The sequence below is a fragment of the Copidosoma floridanum genome, unplaced genomic scaffold (genome assembly GCF_036245765.1).
Source record: "Copidosoma floridanum isolate Cflo_tuat_1 unplaced genomic scaffold, Cflo_Japanese_pri ptg000019l, whole genome shotgun sequence".
Classification (NCBI taxonomy): domain Eukaryota; kingdom Metazoa; phylum Arthropoda; class Insecta; order Hymenoptera; family Encyrtidae; genus Copidosoma; species Copidosoma floridanum.
The window spans coordinates 15,064,530-15,086,405 of NW_028321896.1; the positions used below are offsets into that span (position 1 = coordinate 15,064,530).

The 21,876-nt window shown below is 41.9% G+C and overlaps 1 protein-coding gene across 1 annotated transcript in view; it reads left to right on the top strand.

Annotated features, from left to right (window-relative positions):
* The window catches only part of LOC106636566 (uncharacterized), a 95,268-nt gene extending 77,561 nt beyond the window's left edge, over positions 1–17,707 (top strand). The window contains exons 2-4 of the mRNA XM_014348971.2: positions 8,772–9,997; positions 15,804–16,327; positions 17,023–17,707. Of these exons, the coding sequence (XP_014204457.2) occupies positions 8,808–9,997; positions 15,804–16,327; positions 17,023–17,507 (2,199 nt within the window). The 5' untranslated portion in view covers positions 8,772–8,807 and the 3' untranslated portion in view covers positions 17,508–17,707. The remainder of the gene's footprint in view (positions 1–8,771; positions 9,998–15,803; positions 16,328–17,022) is intronic.
* The last annotated feature ends 4,169 nt before the right edge of the window (positions 17,708–21,876 follow it).

The following is a 21,876-nucleotide window of genomic DNA, read 5'->3' on the forward strand; positions in this document are numbered from 1 at the left end:
CTTTTGTGCGCCGTCGATTCACGAGCTGTACATGTAGCCACGGGCATGAGTTAAGGTGATGGAAAAAGGGTGAAAGAGAGGGGGTGGGGTAACCGGCGGTCCTAACCAGTTAATTAACTCTCCATTCTCTCGACCGCCTTTCTATCTCGCCTCCCCTAGGCCCCTTTCTTTCGCTCTCGGCCTCGATACTCTCCTCCTCTCTGTTTCGTTTCACCCCTCCCCCCCCATCGCCGCTGTACTTACTCCTCTTTGTTGGTAGCTTTGTTCCCCTTGGCATCATCTTTCTCGTTTTCCCTTTTGCTCTCCTTATTTTTCTTTCCTCCCCCTCCTCTTCGGTTTCTCCATCGCGCTACGCAGCGCATACACAGCCTTTATGCTAATCATCTTGCGTTAACTTAATTAAATTAGGTATTCGCTAAGGTCAATCGGCACTTCAACCTCGTGTATATATATATATATGTATACGTGTATAGGTCTGGCTTAATTACCGCTGTTTTTCCTGCCGGTTGTTATTATTATTATAATTGGTGATACAAACGATTACCGTCCGTTCAATTATCCAAATGGACAATCAGGCGAATCCCTCGTTGGGCCGAAATCACGCTATACGATAAATTTTACGAGCTCATACGATTTACTTTGGGCAAAACAAAGAGTCCTTAAGGATTTTTGGGTCAATAACTATATATACGTGCATCACTTTGACGACAATGCCTCCAAACATTGGCTATATGTGAGTTGTGTTTTTGTTTGTGGTTTCGTTTAATCAATTATATGGAAAAAAAAGCCCTAGAACTATTATCTTCACTGAAATCGTTAAAATGACTTGGGATTAAGTTTATGTTCATTTGTCAATAAATAATCGTGCATTGGGCCAAACCAACACGTATACAGTCCGCGTTAAAATTCACCAGTGGCAATGCTCTTGGTCTGATTTTTCTCGTACCCATATTAGTAAAGAAACGCATGGCAATGGTGCTGCGTAAAAATAGCCTCACAACTGAAACAGCCCACACCGTGATGAAAAAACGAAAAAAAAAAAAAAAAAAATACGGTTCAATCAATCTTGCTCTCGCGTGTTTTTCCTTTCCCCATCAGCTGCGCGACGCCCTCCACCGAAAGAGACAAAAAAAGAGCCCGCATATCCCACCTCCAGCTCGCCCTTCACGGCCATTGCTCTTTTTCATCGCGGCTTAATTAGTATTATGGCTCTTCTTCCCCACCCATACCGCACTCTCGCGGTCGCAGCTCACCAATAGCGTCGGAATGCGTGAGAAAAAAAAAAAAAAAAAAAAAAAAAGCTACTGCTATATCCTTTGTCGTACATCGTACTCACATTTATGTATGTACGTCAAAAGCCCAGAGGCGAAGAAGTAGAAGCAACGCCTGCAACAGCTCATCGTTTATCGCGAGCGAGCGATGAAAAGAAATTACGAGCCCCCCCCCCGCACACTGTACATTTATATTGCAGAGCCACTCAAGAGCACATAAGCTTGATCGCATGTGTGTGTGTGTATACAAAGGGGAACGTGTCGAGCTCCCCTATTATCTTCTCTGTGCCGATTGTGTGTGTATGCGTCCGAACAATAACGGGGGGGGGGGGGGCGTCAAGCCACGCGAGCTGGTCAAGCGGCCCTCGCACTCTCTTACACTTTGCGCTTCGAGTACACGTGTGTATTATTATACGCTACACGAGGGGAGGGTGGTGTACATGTATCCGGGGGTGGGCTGACGAAACTAGCCTGTTTTGTGGAGATTGATCGGCCTGTGTGGGCTATGCTGAGGGAAGCGGGGGTGCAACGATGTGTGTGTACTCACCATCCCTCTTTTTTCCCATAAATGAAAATGAATACGCGAGTGAGTTGCCGTATGTATATCGCAGGGGGGGGGAGGGTGTCATGTCAGATAGAGGGAGTCGTTGTATCCGTTAAACGTGTATGTGTGAACAACGAGATTAAGAGGTGAGCGTTAAAAAAAAAAAAAAAACGAGGAGATGGAAAAATGATTGGAAAGATGAGTTGTGATTTTGCATACCGTTATTCCGTTCGTGGGAGATTAGTTTCGCGTGCATTCGTCATTGCGATGGTAAAGACAAGGGGTATGTATGTAAATTTTATTAGTCTTTTAAATGACAAATGGTAATAGTGCAAAAACGTTCATCCGAGGGATCGCCTCGAAAAAATAAGTACAAGTACGTGAGCGTGAGACTGTTTCAAAAAGAATATTTTTTTATAAATTACGAGGTTTTTATGGGTACGGTGGGTATGGGTACAGAGTGAGAAGCGAGAAGTTATGTGTGTACTTGGATGTAGATGGCATAAGCCGGATGATTATTGAATGAAAATTACAACAATGGTTCATAGTATTAATTAGCAGTGATGGATATAAAGTTATATAATTTAGATTTCCTCGAACATTTTAATGGTCAAAGTAATTAGTCAAGTGATGTGATAGTGAGGGCTATTTTGAATTTTGCTTAAATACTATGTCGATAGACGAGTCGCAGTATGAACATTTTATTATGATAATTTTTTTTTTTTTTATAAAAAATTTGAAACGCATCCAAAAAAATGCTCTTTCGCTAAATATGTGTCAAATCAACTCGATGAAAAGCGCTATGACGTCAATGCTCCCAAAAATCAAATATTATATAGTTGAATCTGCAAAAAAAAACGTTGAATTTACTGGATCTGCATTTCACGTTTCATTAACTGTAAAAGCGGGTCAACAATTATAAGTTTAAATTCAGCGTTTTGACGCATGCAATGGACTACACATACAAATAATATTTTTTAGTTAAATTCTATTTTTTGAAAAATTTTTTTTTGTATTTTGGAAAATTTTGTTACTAAAGCTAATATTTTTTCAGTAAATGCCCTTATTAAACACAACTTTACTAAATAAATTACTACTTTGACATTAAAGTATCTTTTGTATCAATATAAGTTTAAATCGCTAGATTGAAAGACCACATTTTGTTTTCTATCTCGAAATAAAAAGTAAATTGAATAAGAGAAAACAATTGTTTTATTTTCACATGTACAGGTACATATTTTTTTTTTTACTATAAAAAAATTTAATACTGCATCAATCGAAAGTGTTGGATGGCTCTGCGTTTTCTGTGACGTCACTGTCCTTAATTTTATTTTTGACGAATTTCACGTTTGAATGCTTTGTAGCGTTGCTACTCTCGTTTGTACTGTTGACCCAACTAACGTTAATGTTCCTCGTAACATTGGTGTCATTAACTTCACTATTGACCGAATAAACATTGGAATTCCGTGAAGAGTTGCTATTATTAATTATACCGTTGATCCAATCAACATACGGTGAAACCTTAATAAAAAGATTTTTGTACTGAGTAGGAATGCCAATTATTTTGGTCTGGTTGGCATATTTTTGAACCAAAGGGAGCTCCCAGTTGTGCTGTAAAATATTGAAAATTGTTAACAAGCTTTGTTATAACATTCCCACATTTAAAATTTTCGTTCATTACCAGAAAAACGTCGGTGGCTTCGGAACTCGTGATACAAAATTGCGTTTCGTACGGTGCTACCTTTTTGTGGTATTTTTGCAACGAATTTCGACAACTTTGGTAATCAGTGACGACAGCTGCCCAAAAATGCAGCTTTGGATAATATCGAGTTTCATTGACATCTTTTTCGATTTTATAACGAAGTAGCATCGGTTTCCTTCTTGCGTCGATGGCTTCATTGGGATTCGGTAAACACGCCAGCTTCAGCATTTCACTGAGCCTCGGTTTTGGTTCCCACTGCACTACAGCCAAGTTATGCTTGGCATAAAAAAAGTTACTAGAAAAAAAAAAAAAAAAAAAAATGACAATAGTAATAATGAATTTTTAATAACATCACAAATAATTGTAAATAAAAGTACCTTGGCATTGGCGTATAACGTTCGTGAATGATGATGTTGCTGATTTTTAAAACATTGTCGACACTCACATCACTAAAGTCACTCATGACGTAGCCAATCCGAACTCCGTACACTCCTTTTTTGTCAAATACACAATAGGCGTTTGTTAAGGCATAATTTTCTTTGACAAGTGCACCGTGACAGACAAATGAAAAAAAAGGCTTTCTATATTTTATACTGGTGTGTTTAAAAACAGCTACGTGGAACGGAATCCGTGTATTCGTATGAACATCCTGGCCAGCCGTAAAACCGTTTACTGTGGAGAATCAAAAATTTTGAGTCGTTTGATTTAGTTGGATCATGAAACATGAAAATGAGGTGAAGTTAAAAGATGTGTAAATGAAAAAATTGTTCACAACATAACGAATGGGAAAAAATGGCTCAAGTTTACCAATTGATTTTTTCAATGAGAAGGACATTTATGATAAAATTTATTTTAAAAAAGTACGTACCTTTTATGGCCAAAAGTAACAGCATCGTTAAAACTTTGAAAATAATCATTGTGACCCGGAAACGGAGTAGAGCTTTGGTCGTTCGGTGTTACAAAAATAAATGGTATATCTATGTTTGAAACTTCGTTTATATAGCTCATGTCTCGTCCATTTGCTGATTGAAAATCTAATTAGCTGTTTTTTATCGCAGTTTTCAATGTCATCAACCTAATGTCTCAGAACTATTGATGGCTTTTTCAAGGATGTCGATGTCTTTTTTTAGTAAATCGATCATTCTGAAATGATTATATCAAAAAATTCTAATTTATAGTATACTCAGAATTATTATACCCCAAAAATAATGCGTAAGATACAATTAGTTTACAGAAAATCATAGTTCCGAAACATCATATACATCGGTGATAAATTAAGTATTTCTACATGCACAATTATTTTAAATCTTTTTATTGCCGAATTTCTTTTATTAACACAAAATTAATATAACATTTGTTTACTCGTATATCTAAGGTTGTTAAACTCTAAGATATATTATTTTTGTTCAAAATTTAGTACAAAACTTTTGTATCTGCTATTATTATTATATTATCCATCATTATTTTTTATTGACAGATAGGATAGTTCAATTTTGAAGAGAAAATACATTCAATTAGATGAAGAACACTACAAATACGAAGCTTCTGAGCTTCAAAACTTTACAACTCAAATAATGTTGCAATCTTCAGTAGTAAGTACTACTGATAGTAAAATTTTGAACGATATTTTTAAATGTACGAAAATTATAGATAAGACGAAATTTCATAAACTACAGAAGGTCTCTGATAATTATTAGTTTCACGTGAAACCTTGAAAACTCGATATTATCTTTGTTTTTTTAGATTTTCATTTACAGACTGGTATCATCTTGAAAGAAGCTAAAAACGCACCGATATGTTTTATCAGGGATAGAACAACTCGGTAATTAAAGATTGCAAATAAGTGTAACCTATATTCTTTGAAACATCTTTTGTGGATTCTTACTTCTTATTTCTAACAGTATTCGTATGAAAAAAAAAAAAACCGATTATGTTTCAATCATACAGTAGATCTTGCAATATTGCATTATCGAAATCATTTTACAAAATTTGAATTTTTAATTAAAGGACGTATTAATTCTCTATAACCACGTTATAATGACCACGAAATCGCCGGCTTTACTGGCAAACGTAATTTGAGGTGTTAATCCAGTGCAATTATCTTGGGTACGTATACAATTGGACACTTATTTTATCCAAATTTAAAGAGGCTCGTTAACCAAGCCGTACACGACAGAGAAAAATAAAAAAAAAAACAATAATAATTTGTACACGAGTAAATCCTCGGTAAATGCGGAACAGTTGTGGGTAGGTTTGAGACGTATGGGGTGTAAAGGGTAAAAAGCCAATCCGATGCACCCTCGGTCCTCGTGAGCCCGCAGGGACAGGAAGAACAGACGGCCTTTCTGGGAATTCTCCCCAGGGATGCGCATCGATCCTTGTGGACCATCGGGAGGCGGTCACAGGGGTCTTGCACGGACAAAACGGATAGGGGCGGTTTTTAGGCTAAACAGATTGAAGTCACAAAAAAAAGGCACGGGTGCAAAAACTACGCCAATTAAATTTCAATATTGTCCGAGAATCACTCAAGCTGCGACGATTAGCATTATTACTTTTAAACTTCTCTATTAGCACCCCCTTAAACTTTACATGAAAAACCCGAGTGGCCCTTTGTTTTGTTACTCTTGCGACAACGTAAAAACAAAGTCCTCGTTCCCAACTCCAACCAAGAAAAAGGAAGTCTCATTCCACACAAGTCATTGTCCAACATAGATTCAATACATCAACGTCATAAAATAAGCATCAGCCGATGCCTTGCCCTTGAAAAATTCACTCGTACCCCCAACCCCTTTTCCACGTACCGAACGTACCACGGCACGGGCACCCAAAATCGGGACGATCAGCGCCCATCGCGAGATGAAAAGAGAAATTAATATATATTCACACAACCCCCCCCTCCCCTTCGCCTGGACAAGCGAAAGGGTCGGCGACGCATTGTCCGAGCTCTGATAGCGGAAATATGAACTCTCGCGACGGGAGCGCATGCAGATTGGCAACACCACCACCCCCGCCCACCCTACACGTCGCAGCCTCGAGGTATACGTCGAAGAGGGTCCGGAGGAGGAGGGTGGAGAAAGCTGATCGAGGGGGTAGATGCCGCCTGGGACGCCCGGTGGAGGCGTGACCGCGTATAGGTACAACGGCCAACTTTGGCCCCCTGCACGCGACCTCGTCCCATGCTGATTTCACCGCTCCGAAATCCACGTATAACTTGCACGTACGTGTACGCGTGTATATACATCCAACTCGACAGTGGACGTGCAAAACGCAAGAACGGCCGGACGGACCATCTGCGGGCTGACGTCGGTACATGTAATATATATACACACACATCTCGGCGAGTTTACGAAAATCCAGCAAGCGCTGCATAAATGCGGCCGGGCAGCTTCTCGAGAGGAAAGTTGAGCCTCCCGCGTGCAGCGTTCGGAACTCACCGTGCCGGACGGCAAATGCTACCAGTCGCATTATACACATACATAGAGAGGGTTGGGCTGCGTCACGCAGTAATGGAGACCGGTAAAACGGGCATTGTTCGCTCTACCAAAACGGTGGCCAGGGGGGGGAGGGGTCGTGGAGTAGCTTTATCTCGCGCCTGCCTCCGTCTGTACCTATTATTGTTATTATGTTCCCGAGCTCGGGATACGTGCAAACTTTGGCTACATGTGCAGCCTTTTCCAGAACGCCCCCCCCCCCACCTACCTTTATGAATATAATTATCTTCTGATGGCGCTCGTGGCACCAGCAGCGCCGTCTCGCCTAATTAGATTTCCTAGTGTTTCATTACCGAGGACTTACGAGGTTTGCCGCTCCGCTCTGTTGGTTTAGTCTTTTTTTTTTAAGCATCGCTTATTGCTCCAACAACGAGGAGGATAGAGGGGGGTGGGGTAAATTTTCGACCCCCAACGGTTATTTGTTTGGTCGCGTTGGCGAGCTGTTCGGTGGGCTAGATGTTGTCGTAAAATATAATTGAGGGATTTCGTGTGGGAATAAAAGATTTAAAGTTGGAGGATGCAGGTTGCGTTGCGAGGGTTGCCGCGACGTCCGTTTGAGGACTGCAACGGATGTAACGGCTTGTACGTGAATCGAAAATGGGAGGAAAAAGAGGTACATCATCGATATGATATTATGATGATGTCCGAAAGGGCCAAATTTGTCATTTGTCTTATATCGAAGTCCCAAGAAGACGAATGCCGTCTTAAACTTCGGAAATTTCCGGGTAATCTAGCGGGTTGGATGATTTATGCGGACGGAGCGCAATAAATTTCCGATATGTCGGTATTTTCACTTCGTGAGCTTTCTCTCTCTCTGCTTGAAAGAGCGGTTTGAAGTATATATCCTCGATCGGACGTGCCATTTTGCGTAAGTCATTTAAATTTCCATGCATTGTAAGTGCCTTGTCGAACGTATGCATTAATCGTGGTCTATGGGGGAGATTACAATGCTCGCTGTGTGTTTGACAATTTTGGTTTTGCGTTCGATTACCATCTACATGTATATTTATCGTATAAACGCTTGATGGGCTTTTTTTTTACAAAATAACTACTAGATGTACTTCCGGTATTATTGCAAGATTGACCTATTCAGTTTTAGATAATTCTATATTTCTCAAAAGTGAGAGATACGACAATGTGTTTTAAATTTCGAGATGAATTTTTAGAATCGTTCCATTTGTCCTTTAAAATATACTTATCTATGAGTGTTAATAGGTTAAAGCTTTATCGAAAAGTAATTAGATCTTTTTTTTTGGAAGTGTTTTTCTTGATATTATTTCAAAAAATTAATCGCACGCCTGTGATGATTAATAAGAAACAGATATAGAATCCTCGCTTAAGAGCACGTATCATCTTTACGAGGTCTTGATGAAATAGATCTCGAAATAGATTAAATAAAGGAATATGAGTCGAAAAAATACAATGACCTTCGGTATAAAGTGAGCAAAGCTTTATCTTATACTTCCGCTACCATTATAAATCTAATGACCCTTGCTCCATCACTTCCGGACCATTTCATTGCTTAAAAAAATTGGTAAACTCAAACAATCCTAAATCCTCAGCAACCGTAATAAGATTACCGTACTGACACTACTTGGGGATTATATGGGAGAAAAACCAGACGTGATGAATGAAATTTGATTGAAGGGAGTCGTATGATCGTGACATTTATCACAAATTGTAATAATAATAGTGATAAAAAAAAAAAAAAAAAAAAAAAAAACTCATCCCTAATCATGTTTGTCGACGTTTTCTGATTGCAGGGTAGTACCAGACAGCTGCGGCCAAGCTCATATGGAATGGCAGGCCGCGCCTCCGACGGGCCATCAGCCTCCCTCCACAGGATCCATGTTTCGCGCCATCAGCCGTCAACCATCGTTTCCCTACCACCATTGCCATCGCCATTGCACCACCACACAGCCGGAAAATACTCCGTCGCGACGACGATAGCAAAAACCATGGGCACGCAAGCGTTGCTGGTCCTGCTTTTACTACTGACGGCAATCCAGTCGGCCAGCGCTGGACTGTGCCCGGTGAGGTGCCGCTGCGATGACGAGTCCCTGCGCAGCAGCTGCGCCTACGGCAGCCTCGACATCGTGCCCATCCAACTGAACCCGGAGATCCGGCATATCGACCTGTCGGGCAACCGCATAAGCGGCCTCCACATGGCCTTCGAGTTCTACGAGAACCTCGAGTCCCTTGACCTCAGCTCCAACCTCATCCACACCCTCGGCTCCAACAACTTTCGGGTCCAGCAGCGCCTCGTCAAGCTCAACCTCTCGGGCAACGCCATCCGCACCCTCGCCAAGACGGCCCTCCACGGGCTGGCCGCCCTCAAGCACCTCGACCTCTCCAACAACAACATCACCGACATGGACGAGCAGGCCCTTCGCTACACCAGCGAACTCGAGCACCTCGACCTCAGCGGCAACCAGATAACCAGCCTCCCAGCGGGTCTCCTGCGCAACCTCCACCGGATCAAGAGCCTCGTGCTCAGCCGCAACAGTTTGCTCGAGTCCCCGGCGGCGAACCTCGCCCTCACCCCGAGCCTCGAGCGCCTCGACTTCTCGGACAATTTGATCCAAGAACTGGGCAAGGACTCGCTGCCCTCCATGCCCGGCCTCGTCCACCTCGACCTCTCCAACAACGTCCTACGGAGTATATCCGACGACGCGTTCGACCGCGTGCCCGGGCTGAGGAGCTTGTGGCTCGCGGGCAACAACCTGACCTCCGTGCCGAGCCAGGCCCTCTCGAAGATGATCATGCTGACGAGCCTGCTGCTCAGCCGGAACCCGCTGGGCGAGCTCAGGAGCCTGGCCTTCCGGAACCTCTTCGATCTGAGGCAGCTCGAGCTCAACGACTGCTCGATCGGCCGGGTCGAGGCCAGGGCGTTCGCCGACAACGTCAACCTCGAGAGGATCTCCATGGACGGGAACAGGGAGCTCGCCGAGTTGCCACCACGGGTACTCTACGCGGCCGGGAACCTGAGGTGCGTATAATAACACCAAAGGGGACGGGGGATTGAACTTTTCACTTTCAGCCCCGTGGCGGTGTTCTCTCCCTCCGCTATACACAAACTCTCTGAACAAAAGGACTGATGCCCCGAGTTATTTACGGCGCCGGCAAAGAGAGGGCGATTTCATCTTCGGGGCCGCGTCACCCCCGTCCCGCCTTTATATTTCTCTTCGTTCCGCCATTATTGGAAACGATTTCGCGGAGAGCCCAAGTCTCGGTTATTAACGATTCGAGATTAAAGCCAGCCATCGGTTTTCAAACTCGTTATTCCGGCATTGAAATTGATGTTTGACCTAGCCCCCCCCCTGCGCTTATATTAGACCCACCCCCTTTTACATATAATTCATCTCTTTTGTGAACGACTTGGACTTCTTCTTGAGAAATATGGAGGAGGATCTGACGATTAAATTGATTTTTAGCGCTGGTTTCGTTCCAAGGGAGTATATCCAGGTGCCACGTTTTTTACGATCCATCTCTGAAATTGCAGTACCGATCACCCGGTTATGTCCGGTAAGACAAAGGTGGAAACCGATCTAGCCAAGTAAAGCTCTTACAATTGAATTTTTCCACGTCTCGCGTATTGTACGGTGTTTAGCCAAAGTGTGTAGGATATGATCAATAAAAGTTGAAAAGTTTGGAGAATACAAAGAAATTTGGCGCACGATCGGAACATGAAAAAAACAGTAGCCTCATCTCAAGCCCTCGTTTCTATAAAAACTTTACGACTCTGGGATGACAATACGCTCTCGAATCGACTCCCACCCCTTGGCTCTAAAAAACGTATTAAAAAGGAGTAACGACGACGACGACGACGAGAATAAAGAAAAGCGATTTCATCTTTGCCAGCGTGAAACAAAAATACGTACACCCAAGCCCACGTCACTGGTGTATACGGTACAGGAGGAGAAATAAAAAAAAAAAAAAGACATACACAGAGAGAGACGCACAAAAGCTCGTCAGTTCCGCTTCTCTTGCCCCTGCGCGTCGTTCAGTCTTGCGTGAAGGTAAACGCATCGCAGCCGAGCTTGCGCAAGCTTTCCCTCAATCAGAGAACGATAAATTACGGCGCGTGCCTGCATGTACATACACAACCGTATTTTTTGCGCTTCCCTCTTTGCCTCTACACCCTCCGTGCACACCTATACACACACATACACACCCCCGTGCCGTCTGTCTGCCATGTGCGTATGCGCAAGGCCCGGGGGTAGCTTTTCATTGCGCCGTGTATACACACGTGCAGGTGCTCTCGCTTTGTCTTGTATGGGGGAACGCGCTCCCTCCCCCCCGCACTTTATTTATACACGCGTATAATACACGCACGCCTTTCTCCGTCTGCCCGCTTTTTTTTTTTTTTTTTTTCGCTAAATTTGCCAAGCGCTCCTTTATTCTGTCATCGGGCGACCTTGCCACCCTTTCTCGTGATTTCGGGGCTCTTTTTCAGAGCAAACGCTGGATAACCGTGAAAGCTCGTATTGTTACTTTATACTTGAACAAAAAGCTCTTTCAATCCATTCGATCCCTACGTATGGCGTAGATCTTAATTCCTATCCATATACCGAACATTGCCGATTTTAATTCGCAAAGATAACAATGCACTCCGAAGCTCTAATACCCAAGCCTTTTGTTGGTCCCTCTGTGTATACAACTCCATGAGTTCAGCCCCACTGTACGGCTCTGGCGGAGTCCTTTTTTTTTCCAACTTATCCTCGCATTAATTATTAAACAATCTGCGCAAACATATACATACATGCGCGATCTTTGCATAAAGCCCTTTAATCGTGTACACACCGACATAGATGAGAAATGAGTAGTCGTGTGCTCTTCTGTAACAAGCCAGCTCTCCAATATAAATTTCAAAAGGGAGTTGAGAGAGAGAGAGGAGGGGGAGAAGTGGCAAAATCAACGTAGAAATTTATTCAAATCTTTTCGGCGCTTTCACTCGACGACGAGTGCGTATACATACGGTGGTCGTGTTTCATCCCTCTCTTTTGCCGGGCGCTCGCTGTCCCCGCATTAATTTACCTGTCCCTCTCCTGCACCGTCTCTGTTTGCTTCTCTCATCCTCTTTGTACACCAAACACACTCACACACACGTGTAGCGTATGGTTACAAGTGTATCGGGCGAGTCGGGGGAGGACACGCAGGGCTAGTAGACCATAGTAATCCAATAATGTCGGTTACATCCCACCGACGACGACGACGACGACGACACTTTGCTTTACGGACACACACACACGCGCGCGTGCGTGTACATATTAATGCAAATGACAAACGCATGCTCACGCGCCGCGTTGACACGCATGTGCACGTGTGGGGTGGACTGGAGGGATGTGAGGCTCTATCTCGCTGTATCTGGCTCCGGAGGGAACGTCCTTTTAATTGTACGGCGATTATATCGGGATCGGCCGAGGCTCTGGAATTGATTGCCGTCGCGCTCGAATAATGGAATAATGACAGGTAGTGCACGTCGAGGGTATAATATATATATATATAGGTACGTGGGGTGGTTTTTTTTTTTTTTTTTTTTTCTGGATGGACCTTTTTTCGGGAGTTGCGTTCGTTTGCGCTCCGCGACGAATATGGGGTATTTTCGATACTCGTTCGGATAATGGGACGGTGCGGGTCGACGCAATTGAATTTCAAAATGCGACGCGCGTGTTTTTTTTTTTTTTTTTTTTTTGCTTTTGCATTTTTATGAGGTACTGCGTTCAAATAATATCCCTTTGTTTGGACACACACGTATAACTTTTAATTATTTAAACGCGAGTAAACTTTTACAACTAAAGTATAGAACAGGAACTTGGATGGTATATGCTACATAATTATGTTCCGTGCAATGACTAAATTTTCTTTTATTCAAATTGATGAAGTGATATATTTTTCACCGGCAATTTTCACGCAACTTGTGAATATTTAAAACGTCCATAGGTGTAATACTTTCCACGTAATGAATTTCAAAGAAAGGGCCATGAATGCGTAATAACGAATTTGCTGGAATACAAGTAACTTGCCCTATAGACGTTGGAAAAAAAGGAAAAAGAAAATTAATCTAAAGTACAAATAACCATAGCGTACCTAAATACATTGAAAAGCGGTGGAAAATAAAATTTGTTTTCTAAAACGACTTCCTGTTAAAAGTGGGCCGATCACTCACGAGTGCGACAAGAGTTCGAAATAACCCCAGAGCAAAAAATTATTGACATTTTTTGATGAAATTACTGACTTGGTGTTTATTCACACTCAAACGCGCACCTCTATTCTGCTCTCGAAACGCTGGAAAGACAAAAATCACATTAAAGAACTGCATGCTTAAAGAGGAAAAAAAAAAAAAAAATTAAATACACCTTTCTCCCTTGTTGGCGCGACACGAAAAATGCACGAAGAAATAAGTCGAACGTGCACCCGCGTAAAAACTCGAGCAACATCTCACTTAATTATAGAAGCATTAACGAGACAGCAGAACCCGAAGAATGCAAAAGAAGAAGCGTCTCGCCGACACGACACAAGGCGTATATGGGCAAATCCACCAAACCTTTAATTTCGAGATTTTTTTTTTTTAATTTTTTTTTTTCAAGGCACACTATTGGAATTTTGTATATGTATTTGTATACCTATTATTAGTAAAAAATTGTTGGTGTTCTTAGTTTTACCTCCAGGCCATTCAAATTGAAGACGTAATAATACATAACTCTCATACGCTAAGAATGAAAAAATTTTCTCGTCGTTTTAGCATTATTATTTTTTTGCTGATATTTAATAATATTTATTTGAGTTTAAAATAAGTTAGAAGTCATATCCTAGTACTAAAAAATTTTTTCCTGCGGTGTAAATTCATAAAAATAATGTTTAGTACCTTATTTAAAATGATTTTTTTTTATTGATTTAAATTTTTTTCCCCTTGTTTTTGTATGTCTATTTCTTTACTCCAATCTGTTTAAATTATAAAAAAAACATTATTTATTGATTAAATAAATAAAAAATACCTTAAATATTTATAAATTAATATTAAACCAATGACTTGTAAAAAATCTTTAATTGATTGACAAATATGATTAATTTCAAAATTTCCATTTCTCTTATAGTGATAATAATGAATAGACATTGCAAATATTGAATGTACTCAATAAGTCTAAATTATAAATGTTGTAATAAATAACAAAAATATGGTTTCATGTACACTTTTATTTATTTGTCTGAATTACATTTTTTGATCTTAACGCGCGGATTTTGACGACTTTACTAACTTCAACTTCGCTTTTGGTTTGTTTTTTTATTTTTTTTCCATACTTGTAATCATAACAGAGTGAGGTTTTAAACTATAATGTTTACATGGTGGATTCTTAACACATTCTAAACATGATAAATAATTTAAAAATATCACATCTTCACTTTGTTCTGTCCATATTACTTGGTGAATTTTCATTGTATTTGGTGCCACTTGCAATTTGGTATTTTCCAATAATTTTTCAATATTTTTTATGTCATTTTCAGAAATTAAAAACATTTGGACCTTTGAGTCACTTTCTCGAACGACTTCAATCATATTACTGGCTGTCAAAACATCACGTCCAATTTTCGACGACTAAAAATTATTTTCCTGCTTTTGACCATTTTTTTATAATCTTCACTACTTGCTACTTTATAATCTACACTACTACATCTACATTCTACTTCAGCAGCAAGTAGAATTTTGAACTATTACAATCGGTTATTTTTTTCTAGAATTATATTGTTTACAACAAAAAAATGAGCTGGGTCAGACAGTGCGCCAGGACTATAAATTGATGAGGAGTAAATATGAGTTTCCTTAACAAGTTAAAATTTTTTTTAATAAAAATATAATGATGGCCCATTTATATTTCAATTGAACATGATAAAATACAGTGGTAACAACTTATATTGACCTTTTTCACGTAAAATCTTCGATGTGCCATCAAAAAATATGTTATTTTAAAACTAGTTTCGTTTTTTCATTACAACTTCAAAGTGCTCGTATTCTTTATGAATGTAGGGCACATCATCGAGACAGGGCTTGAAATTTTTGTTTTTCCAAGTATTTAAAGATTGAATAAAAAATTTTTCCGTGATTGAAGGGCCGCGTCTTAAAAGTCCATAAGAAGAGACTGAAATGATTTTTTTAAAAAGTTGACTTCACTCAAAAAAATACGCATAATTTTTTTCTCATTGAGGGCACACTATTCAGCCTTTGATATGTTTTGTAGAAAGGTTCGAACGAGTAAAAGTCGGTATTTTAAGGCCAATATATTGCGGGCCACGCAAACAAAGTTGTTAAGAATACGAAATTTTTCTTGAGCTTCAATCGCTTATTTTGTGTTTTTGCATCTTAAATCGCTTATAGAAAAAGAAAAAAGTAATTTATGGCCTTGAATCTGTGCATACCCATTGTTCTTTAGGTGAGTAATCGTGAATAAAAACTTATTTGACTCGTTTATGAAATTAAATACGAAATTTTCAAGCTCAATCTCTGGATCACGAAGGTTAAAAGTTTGGTGGATTTGCCCATATATAGGTACATATAAAACGAAGCCTGCACCGCGACGTGATCATTCCACCGTGTACATACGTGGAAGGAGCGCACGCGACGTCGTTCATCGCGCTGCACGCACGCGAACAAATACTTGTCCTAGACCTCGAGTCGAAAAAAAAAAAGAAAAAAAAAAAAAACCCAGACACATATGTAGGGGCAGGTAGAGGCAGAGTATCCCCCCTGGAATGCCGTGTTAATAATGTTTTGCTCCTTCTTCTGTCGTCCGTCGCAGGTGGGTGTCGCTGCGCCGGTGCCGGCTCTCCTCGCTCCAGCCGACGCAGTTCCCGGTCGACGGTTTATCAGCGTTGCGCGTGGGCGGCAACCCCCTGGTGTGCAACTGCTCGGCTCACTGGCTGTGGAACGTCCTGCAAACGGCGGAGGAGCGAAAAAACGAGAGCAGCAGCTCCCACCTCGAGATCGACAGCGGGGACATCGTGTGCGCGGACGAGGAGTTCGCCGGTAAGCCGCTGATCGGTTTGCCGGAGGCGTCGCTCAAGTGCCGGCTGAGCGCGTTGTACCTGTGCCTCCTGGTGTTGGGCTGTCTGTTGGCCACGGCCGCGGTACTCGGGCTCGTGGCTTACCTGGCGAGGCTCAAGAAGAGGAAACGCGTACCCGCGTACGCCCCCTCGGCGAGGCCCGAGCTCCTCGTCTACGTCGACAGGGCCAACGGACAGCTCGCCGACAAGCACCACGAATCCTACGGCAGGAGGATCATCGCCAGGGCGGAGGATCTTGTCTACGAGGCCGCTCGTCCAGGTGAGTGTGTTTTATGTGCTTTGGCTCTCATTGCTTTTTCGACAAGGAAAGTTAAATAAATAAGTACACGGTAACTTTTTTTTTTTTTTTTTTTTTTTTTTTTTCAATCAAAGATCTTTACGTTTTACTGCTTTACGAGCTACGAGTAGGTATACCGATGACTATAAATGTTGGGGTGAGGCTAATGGGGGCTTATCACTATTGGTCGTCGAATGTCATTCATTGCTACAATGGCAATCAATATTATCGTTGCACGTAACATTGTTTTATCGAATAGTCGCTCACCATTGCTCATTGCTGATTATCACCGTTCATCATCGGTTATTATTGCCCATGTATCATTTGCACAACTGTTAACCAATGGTGTTTTTTTTTAATCATTGCTAATTGTTAACCATATAGCTCGCGACGAGTTAATCATTTATCGAAAATGCTAGTACCAATGCTTATTAAATTTAACTTCTCGTAATAATTGATTGTTCATAATTGGTATATACATCATCATCATAACAGAGTATCGCTCATCAAAGTTAAAAAATTTCTCATTGGGTGTCGAATGTTCATGCATTTCGTATAAACGATGACAGTTGTTGATCATAACTCAGCGCAACCTCATGGTCATGGTTTATCATTTAATATAAAAAAAAAAAAAAAAAAAAAAAAAAAAAAAAAAAAACAAAAACCAAACTTCACAGATTACCAGCAGTGCCGGCGCAAGTCCGGCAGCGAGTCCTCCGAGTCGCGAGAGACGAACGTGTACGAGACCCCGCGCTACACGCGTCCCACCAGGCGGGACACCGACCAGACCTTCAACTCGTTCTACCAACAGCAGCAACCGCAACGGGCCCCGCCCACGCCACCTCCGTCCAACAACCTGCACTACACGAACGACACGCTGATCAAGGCCACCAGCAACGGCGGCACGGCCTTGACGAACACTCGCACCTGTCACGTGCCACCACCCACCCAGGAGGGCGTCTACGCCGTCGCCGACGTGACGAACCTCGGGTCCGAACCTCTGGCCTCCGGCCCCGAGCTCATACCCGCGCTCTACCGCATGCAACAGCGGACCAACAACCACCAGCCCCCCTACGGCAGCACCCGCCGCTCCAACAAGCTTCAGGACTACGGCTACGAGCCCACCATGCCCCCCCAAAAGCCCCACGTCGTCTTTGTCTGAGGGCTGGCTTTGCCAAAGCTTCGTTTCTAAACTTGTAGGCACGGAGCGGGGGATGTGACGAAGAAAAAAACAAAAACAAAAAAAACCAGTAATAATTAGGGAAGCGCGTGCGCTCGAGTTGCCAAATCGCGGCAGAGCTCGGCTCTGTCCATAGCTTTTTTTCCGTCGGAGCCGAGGGTTGCACCTCTGGCGCCGTTTGTTTTTTTTTTTTTCATTGATACAGCAGTTGTGTCGAATTTTTCGAGGTCCCTACATTGGGTATCGTTGTTTTTATGTTTTATGTTTCATTTGGTAAACCATATATATTCGTACGATAATATTATATTGTCTACTCGTGAACCTACACACGAGACGTGTACTTACGACATGTGATTTGTAATTCTTTAACGAGGATACGGTCGTCCCGAGATATTTTGCAAAACGTTATTTTAAATTTCAACGCGATTATTCAGGGATATTGTGAAAAAGTATTATTTGTATGCGCGTTACGAGAGCAATTGTATGATACGATAAATGAAAAGTAAGTAATAATTGAGACGCATATACGCGTATAAATATTTTAAATAACGTAAAAATTGTTTTATAAATACACCATTATCTCGACGTATATTACATTATATTATATTATATATATGAATTTAATAAGTATAAATAAGTGGGTAAGCAAAAAAATAAAGTACTAATTGAAAGAAAGAAAGAAAGAAAAAGAGACTCGAATAGTACTTTGTTGGAGTACAATAATTACGATAATAATGATACGTGTGAGCATTTGCCCGACTGCAATGCCAATGTGGAGGCGACGCTTTACGATTGAAAAAAAAAAAAAAAAATAGTATCCGCCCTCGTATTTTCGTTCTCGGAGTGTAAAGAGTCCCCGCGGACAAGCAGATGGGCGAGCTTCCGCGAAAGCTCAGCTCCGGTTTGACACCTTTATTCGCATGCGCGGAAAGATACTTACGATTACACGTGGTCCCTACACGTACTTTCGTCGGAGCTATCGATGCTGATGATTGCAAAGTTATATATATTTGTTGGGCAGAAAGTATAGTACAATTTGCAACTATGACTACATTTTACGCGAAGTACTTATGTATAAGAAACTTTGGACTACATTACTGCCAACCCCGTGAGTGTAAACGCGAAGATGATTTGATCGAGCTTTTTCTTTCAGCACTAATTTTGTACTTTGTATAAAATGCCATTCAAAGGTAGAGGGAAGAAAAAAAGAAAGACATTTCCAAGATAGCCAACAATAGCAACGGGAAAGACTTAATCGCCGGAAAGTGCCGGTGAGCGATAAAGGGAAACAAAAGAGCCGCGTGCCGGTGTGCATTAGTACAGAAATGAGCGTCTCGACGGAGCGCACCTGCAGTCGTCGCTGTATAGATGCAATTAGCAATTAGCTCCGCAGACAAAGTCGAGGCTCGTGGACCGGCTACCACGTGGTATGTGTCATTACACCGCAAGGGAGACCCGAAAAATCTCCCGCTGTTGTTGCCGGGGCGACCGTGTGTCCCTTTCTCCCGATACTGGCGCTAAGCTCTGTGTATTCCACGGCTATGCGTTTTGGTCGTCATTGGAGTTTTTTTTTTTTTTTTTTTTTTTTTTTTCAAGCTCTTTTGCGTTGTCGATCGAAAAATTCTTCATGCGTTCAGTACTGCGTCCAACTCGTGGTTTTTCATCTGTACGAAATCACGCGTCCGTTGGTACCGAAGTATCATTCCGTTCGATGACTTTTATTAAATCGAGGAATAAAATACGCACAGGTACCGAGTTTCCAATTACAATCGTATTGAATATCAACAATTTTACATCCTGTTACATTTTTTTTTTTTTTTTTCAAGGGCTACGCACTTGACAGTCTCGATGAAAACTCTTTTTTAAGCTTTTAAAAACTTTGGGTAACTTTGAATGACTTGGAAAGCTTTTAAATGACTTGAAACGAATTAAAAATTTATCCAAGGCATTCTCAACTTCACAGGCATGAGGTGTCTCCAACACATTTCAGAGATTATCGACAGTTTTCGTGTGGGTTGAAGCCTCTTTGAGATTGTTTCAATGGCCTGTAGAGCGCGTAGCCCCTCGCTTTGTCCAGCAATAAAATTGCGAAGCAATAAATCAAAACCCTCGATGTATCGTGCACACAAAATAAATTCACTACACAGTAACGGGTGATGGGTAACCCTTTTTTTTTTTCGCTAATCCCATCCATTCACGAACCAGTGAGCAACAGTCTATTGAACTCTGGGGCGATTTAACTTTTTTTTTTTTCGAAACCACGTCCCGACATCCAATTCCTTCGCTGAAAGCACTTTCTCGCGCGTCATGCAAGTCAAAAACGAAAAATTGAATGAAATCCCACGGATCGCCGGTTCCCGGTATACGTACAAAAAAAAAAAAAGCCATCGAAACAACCGAGACGAGAGCGAAAAAAGCTCACTCCCCCTGTATATAATATATATATACCCTCTTTCGCTAGGACTTTAACGACGTTGTGCCGACGAAAGGAAGGGAAGGAGAGACAATTCCGAGGTAAATAAGAAAGGCGGGGCAGCGGAAGAGCGAGCAAAGGGGGTGTCGCGGAAGCGAGGAAACAAAGACAGACAGTCGGTGCCGGCATCGAGGGCTGAAAGTCGCGCGAGCGAAAACGTCTTCCGAGAGATAATTACGCCGCAGGAGAGCGCGCGCGGTGCAGGCGGCGAAAAGATAAAGAAAACGGCGCGATACAGCGTGCACCAGAGTCCTACCGGGTAAATCAAATCGGAGCGGCATTTCTCTCGTTGTAGCGTGTACACCCAAGGAGAGAAGTGACTCGATTTTGGAAAATTTATCGGCAAATTTTTTTTTGCCCCCTCTGTCTCTCGATGCGGGACGTTTTTCTTTGTGACCGTGATTCGCCCACCACATCGATTACACGCGTAGTTGTTGAAAAAAAAAAACAATCTCCATCGATTACATGGCCATTGGACAGAGCAAAGGAGAGACACTCGCGATAATATTTCACGCGTCCACGGCAAACTGTGGCCTCCGATTTATGCGAGCGCTCGTTTTTACGTCATTAATTTCTCGCGGTGGGCTTTTTGTCAGCTCTCGCACGCGCACACGTACACAGCGAGCCAGTATCGGCCCTTAAATCATCCGTAACGAGCCTCCTCCTTCTTCGGGATGTATACATTATTATTTATAGAACAATGACGGCTCATCGGCGCCTCGTTCGCGCCCGTCGGTTAATTATTTTTCTCGTTCGAGACGAGCCTCGAGATTTATTGCGCACACGTGCGTGCGTGTGTGTATATATTATATGCGCGCACACCCACGAGGATGAATCTCGGTCCTCCCGCTCGGTCGGTTCTCCGTTGGTTTTTCGCTTTATATTCATGAGGCTAATTACGAACCGCCGGGATTCATCGGCTGGTAATGGCCGCGGGATCCTCTCCTGTTTTTTTGTCTTTTTTTTTTTTTCTTCTTCTTTTCCACGTTACCTTAATTATTGACCCAACCATCGAAGGGTCAAAAAAATGAAAGAAAAAAATGTTGATCGATTGTTCTCCGAAACGCGGCATCAGCGGACATGAATTATTGATCGATCGGTTTCGAAGGTATCGCTGCTTTAACATTCGAGGCGCATGAAAAAATGAACACGCGTAAATCAATCCAAGGCTTGGATCAGTTTGAAGCGCATTGATGATTATTAGGGGAAAAAAAAAAAAAAAAAAAAAAAAATGGAGAGGGGCATGATGTTATAACAGCGTCGCGGGTGGTGGCTGACTCACTTCGTTCCCTCGGTTAAAATACACGAAGCTGCGACGAGTGCGCATTCGAATTGACAAAGCCACGAGTGGAACGAGCATATATGGCTTATTATTTATTACGATGATTATTATTATAAAATTGCGAACTAGGTTTCTCTATGATGTACCGTGAGAGAGACTTTACCGCAAATCTGTTGTTAACGGTCCGATGGCGCGCATTGGCGCCGAGCTTGTAAATTGAAGCAATAATTGAGTATAAATAAAAAAAACTCGATCGGCGAAGACGCTTAAAGAACACCGATCCACGTTTATATATATACATATATACATGTACGTTTTTAGCCCTCCGAGTGTGCGTGTGTTTACAGGAATTATTATACATGACATGTGCGTATAACATATACGTGCATGCAGCTACGGGTCATGCGTGTGGTTTTTGAGTGCGAGTGTGTATCGTGTATGAATGAATGAAAAAAAAAAAAAAAAAAAAAATGAAATAAAATAATTATACATATAAATATATATATATTTATTTATCGATTAATGAGCGACGTTGCGTTATTACGATGTGTGCACACACGCTGGAGCCAAGATGTGACGATTATTGTAACTAAATA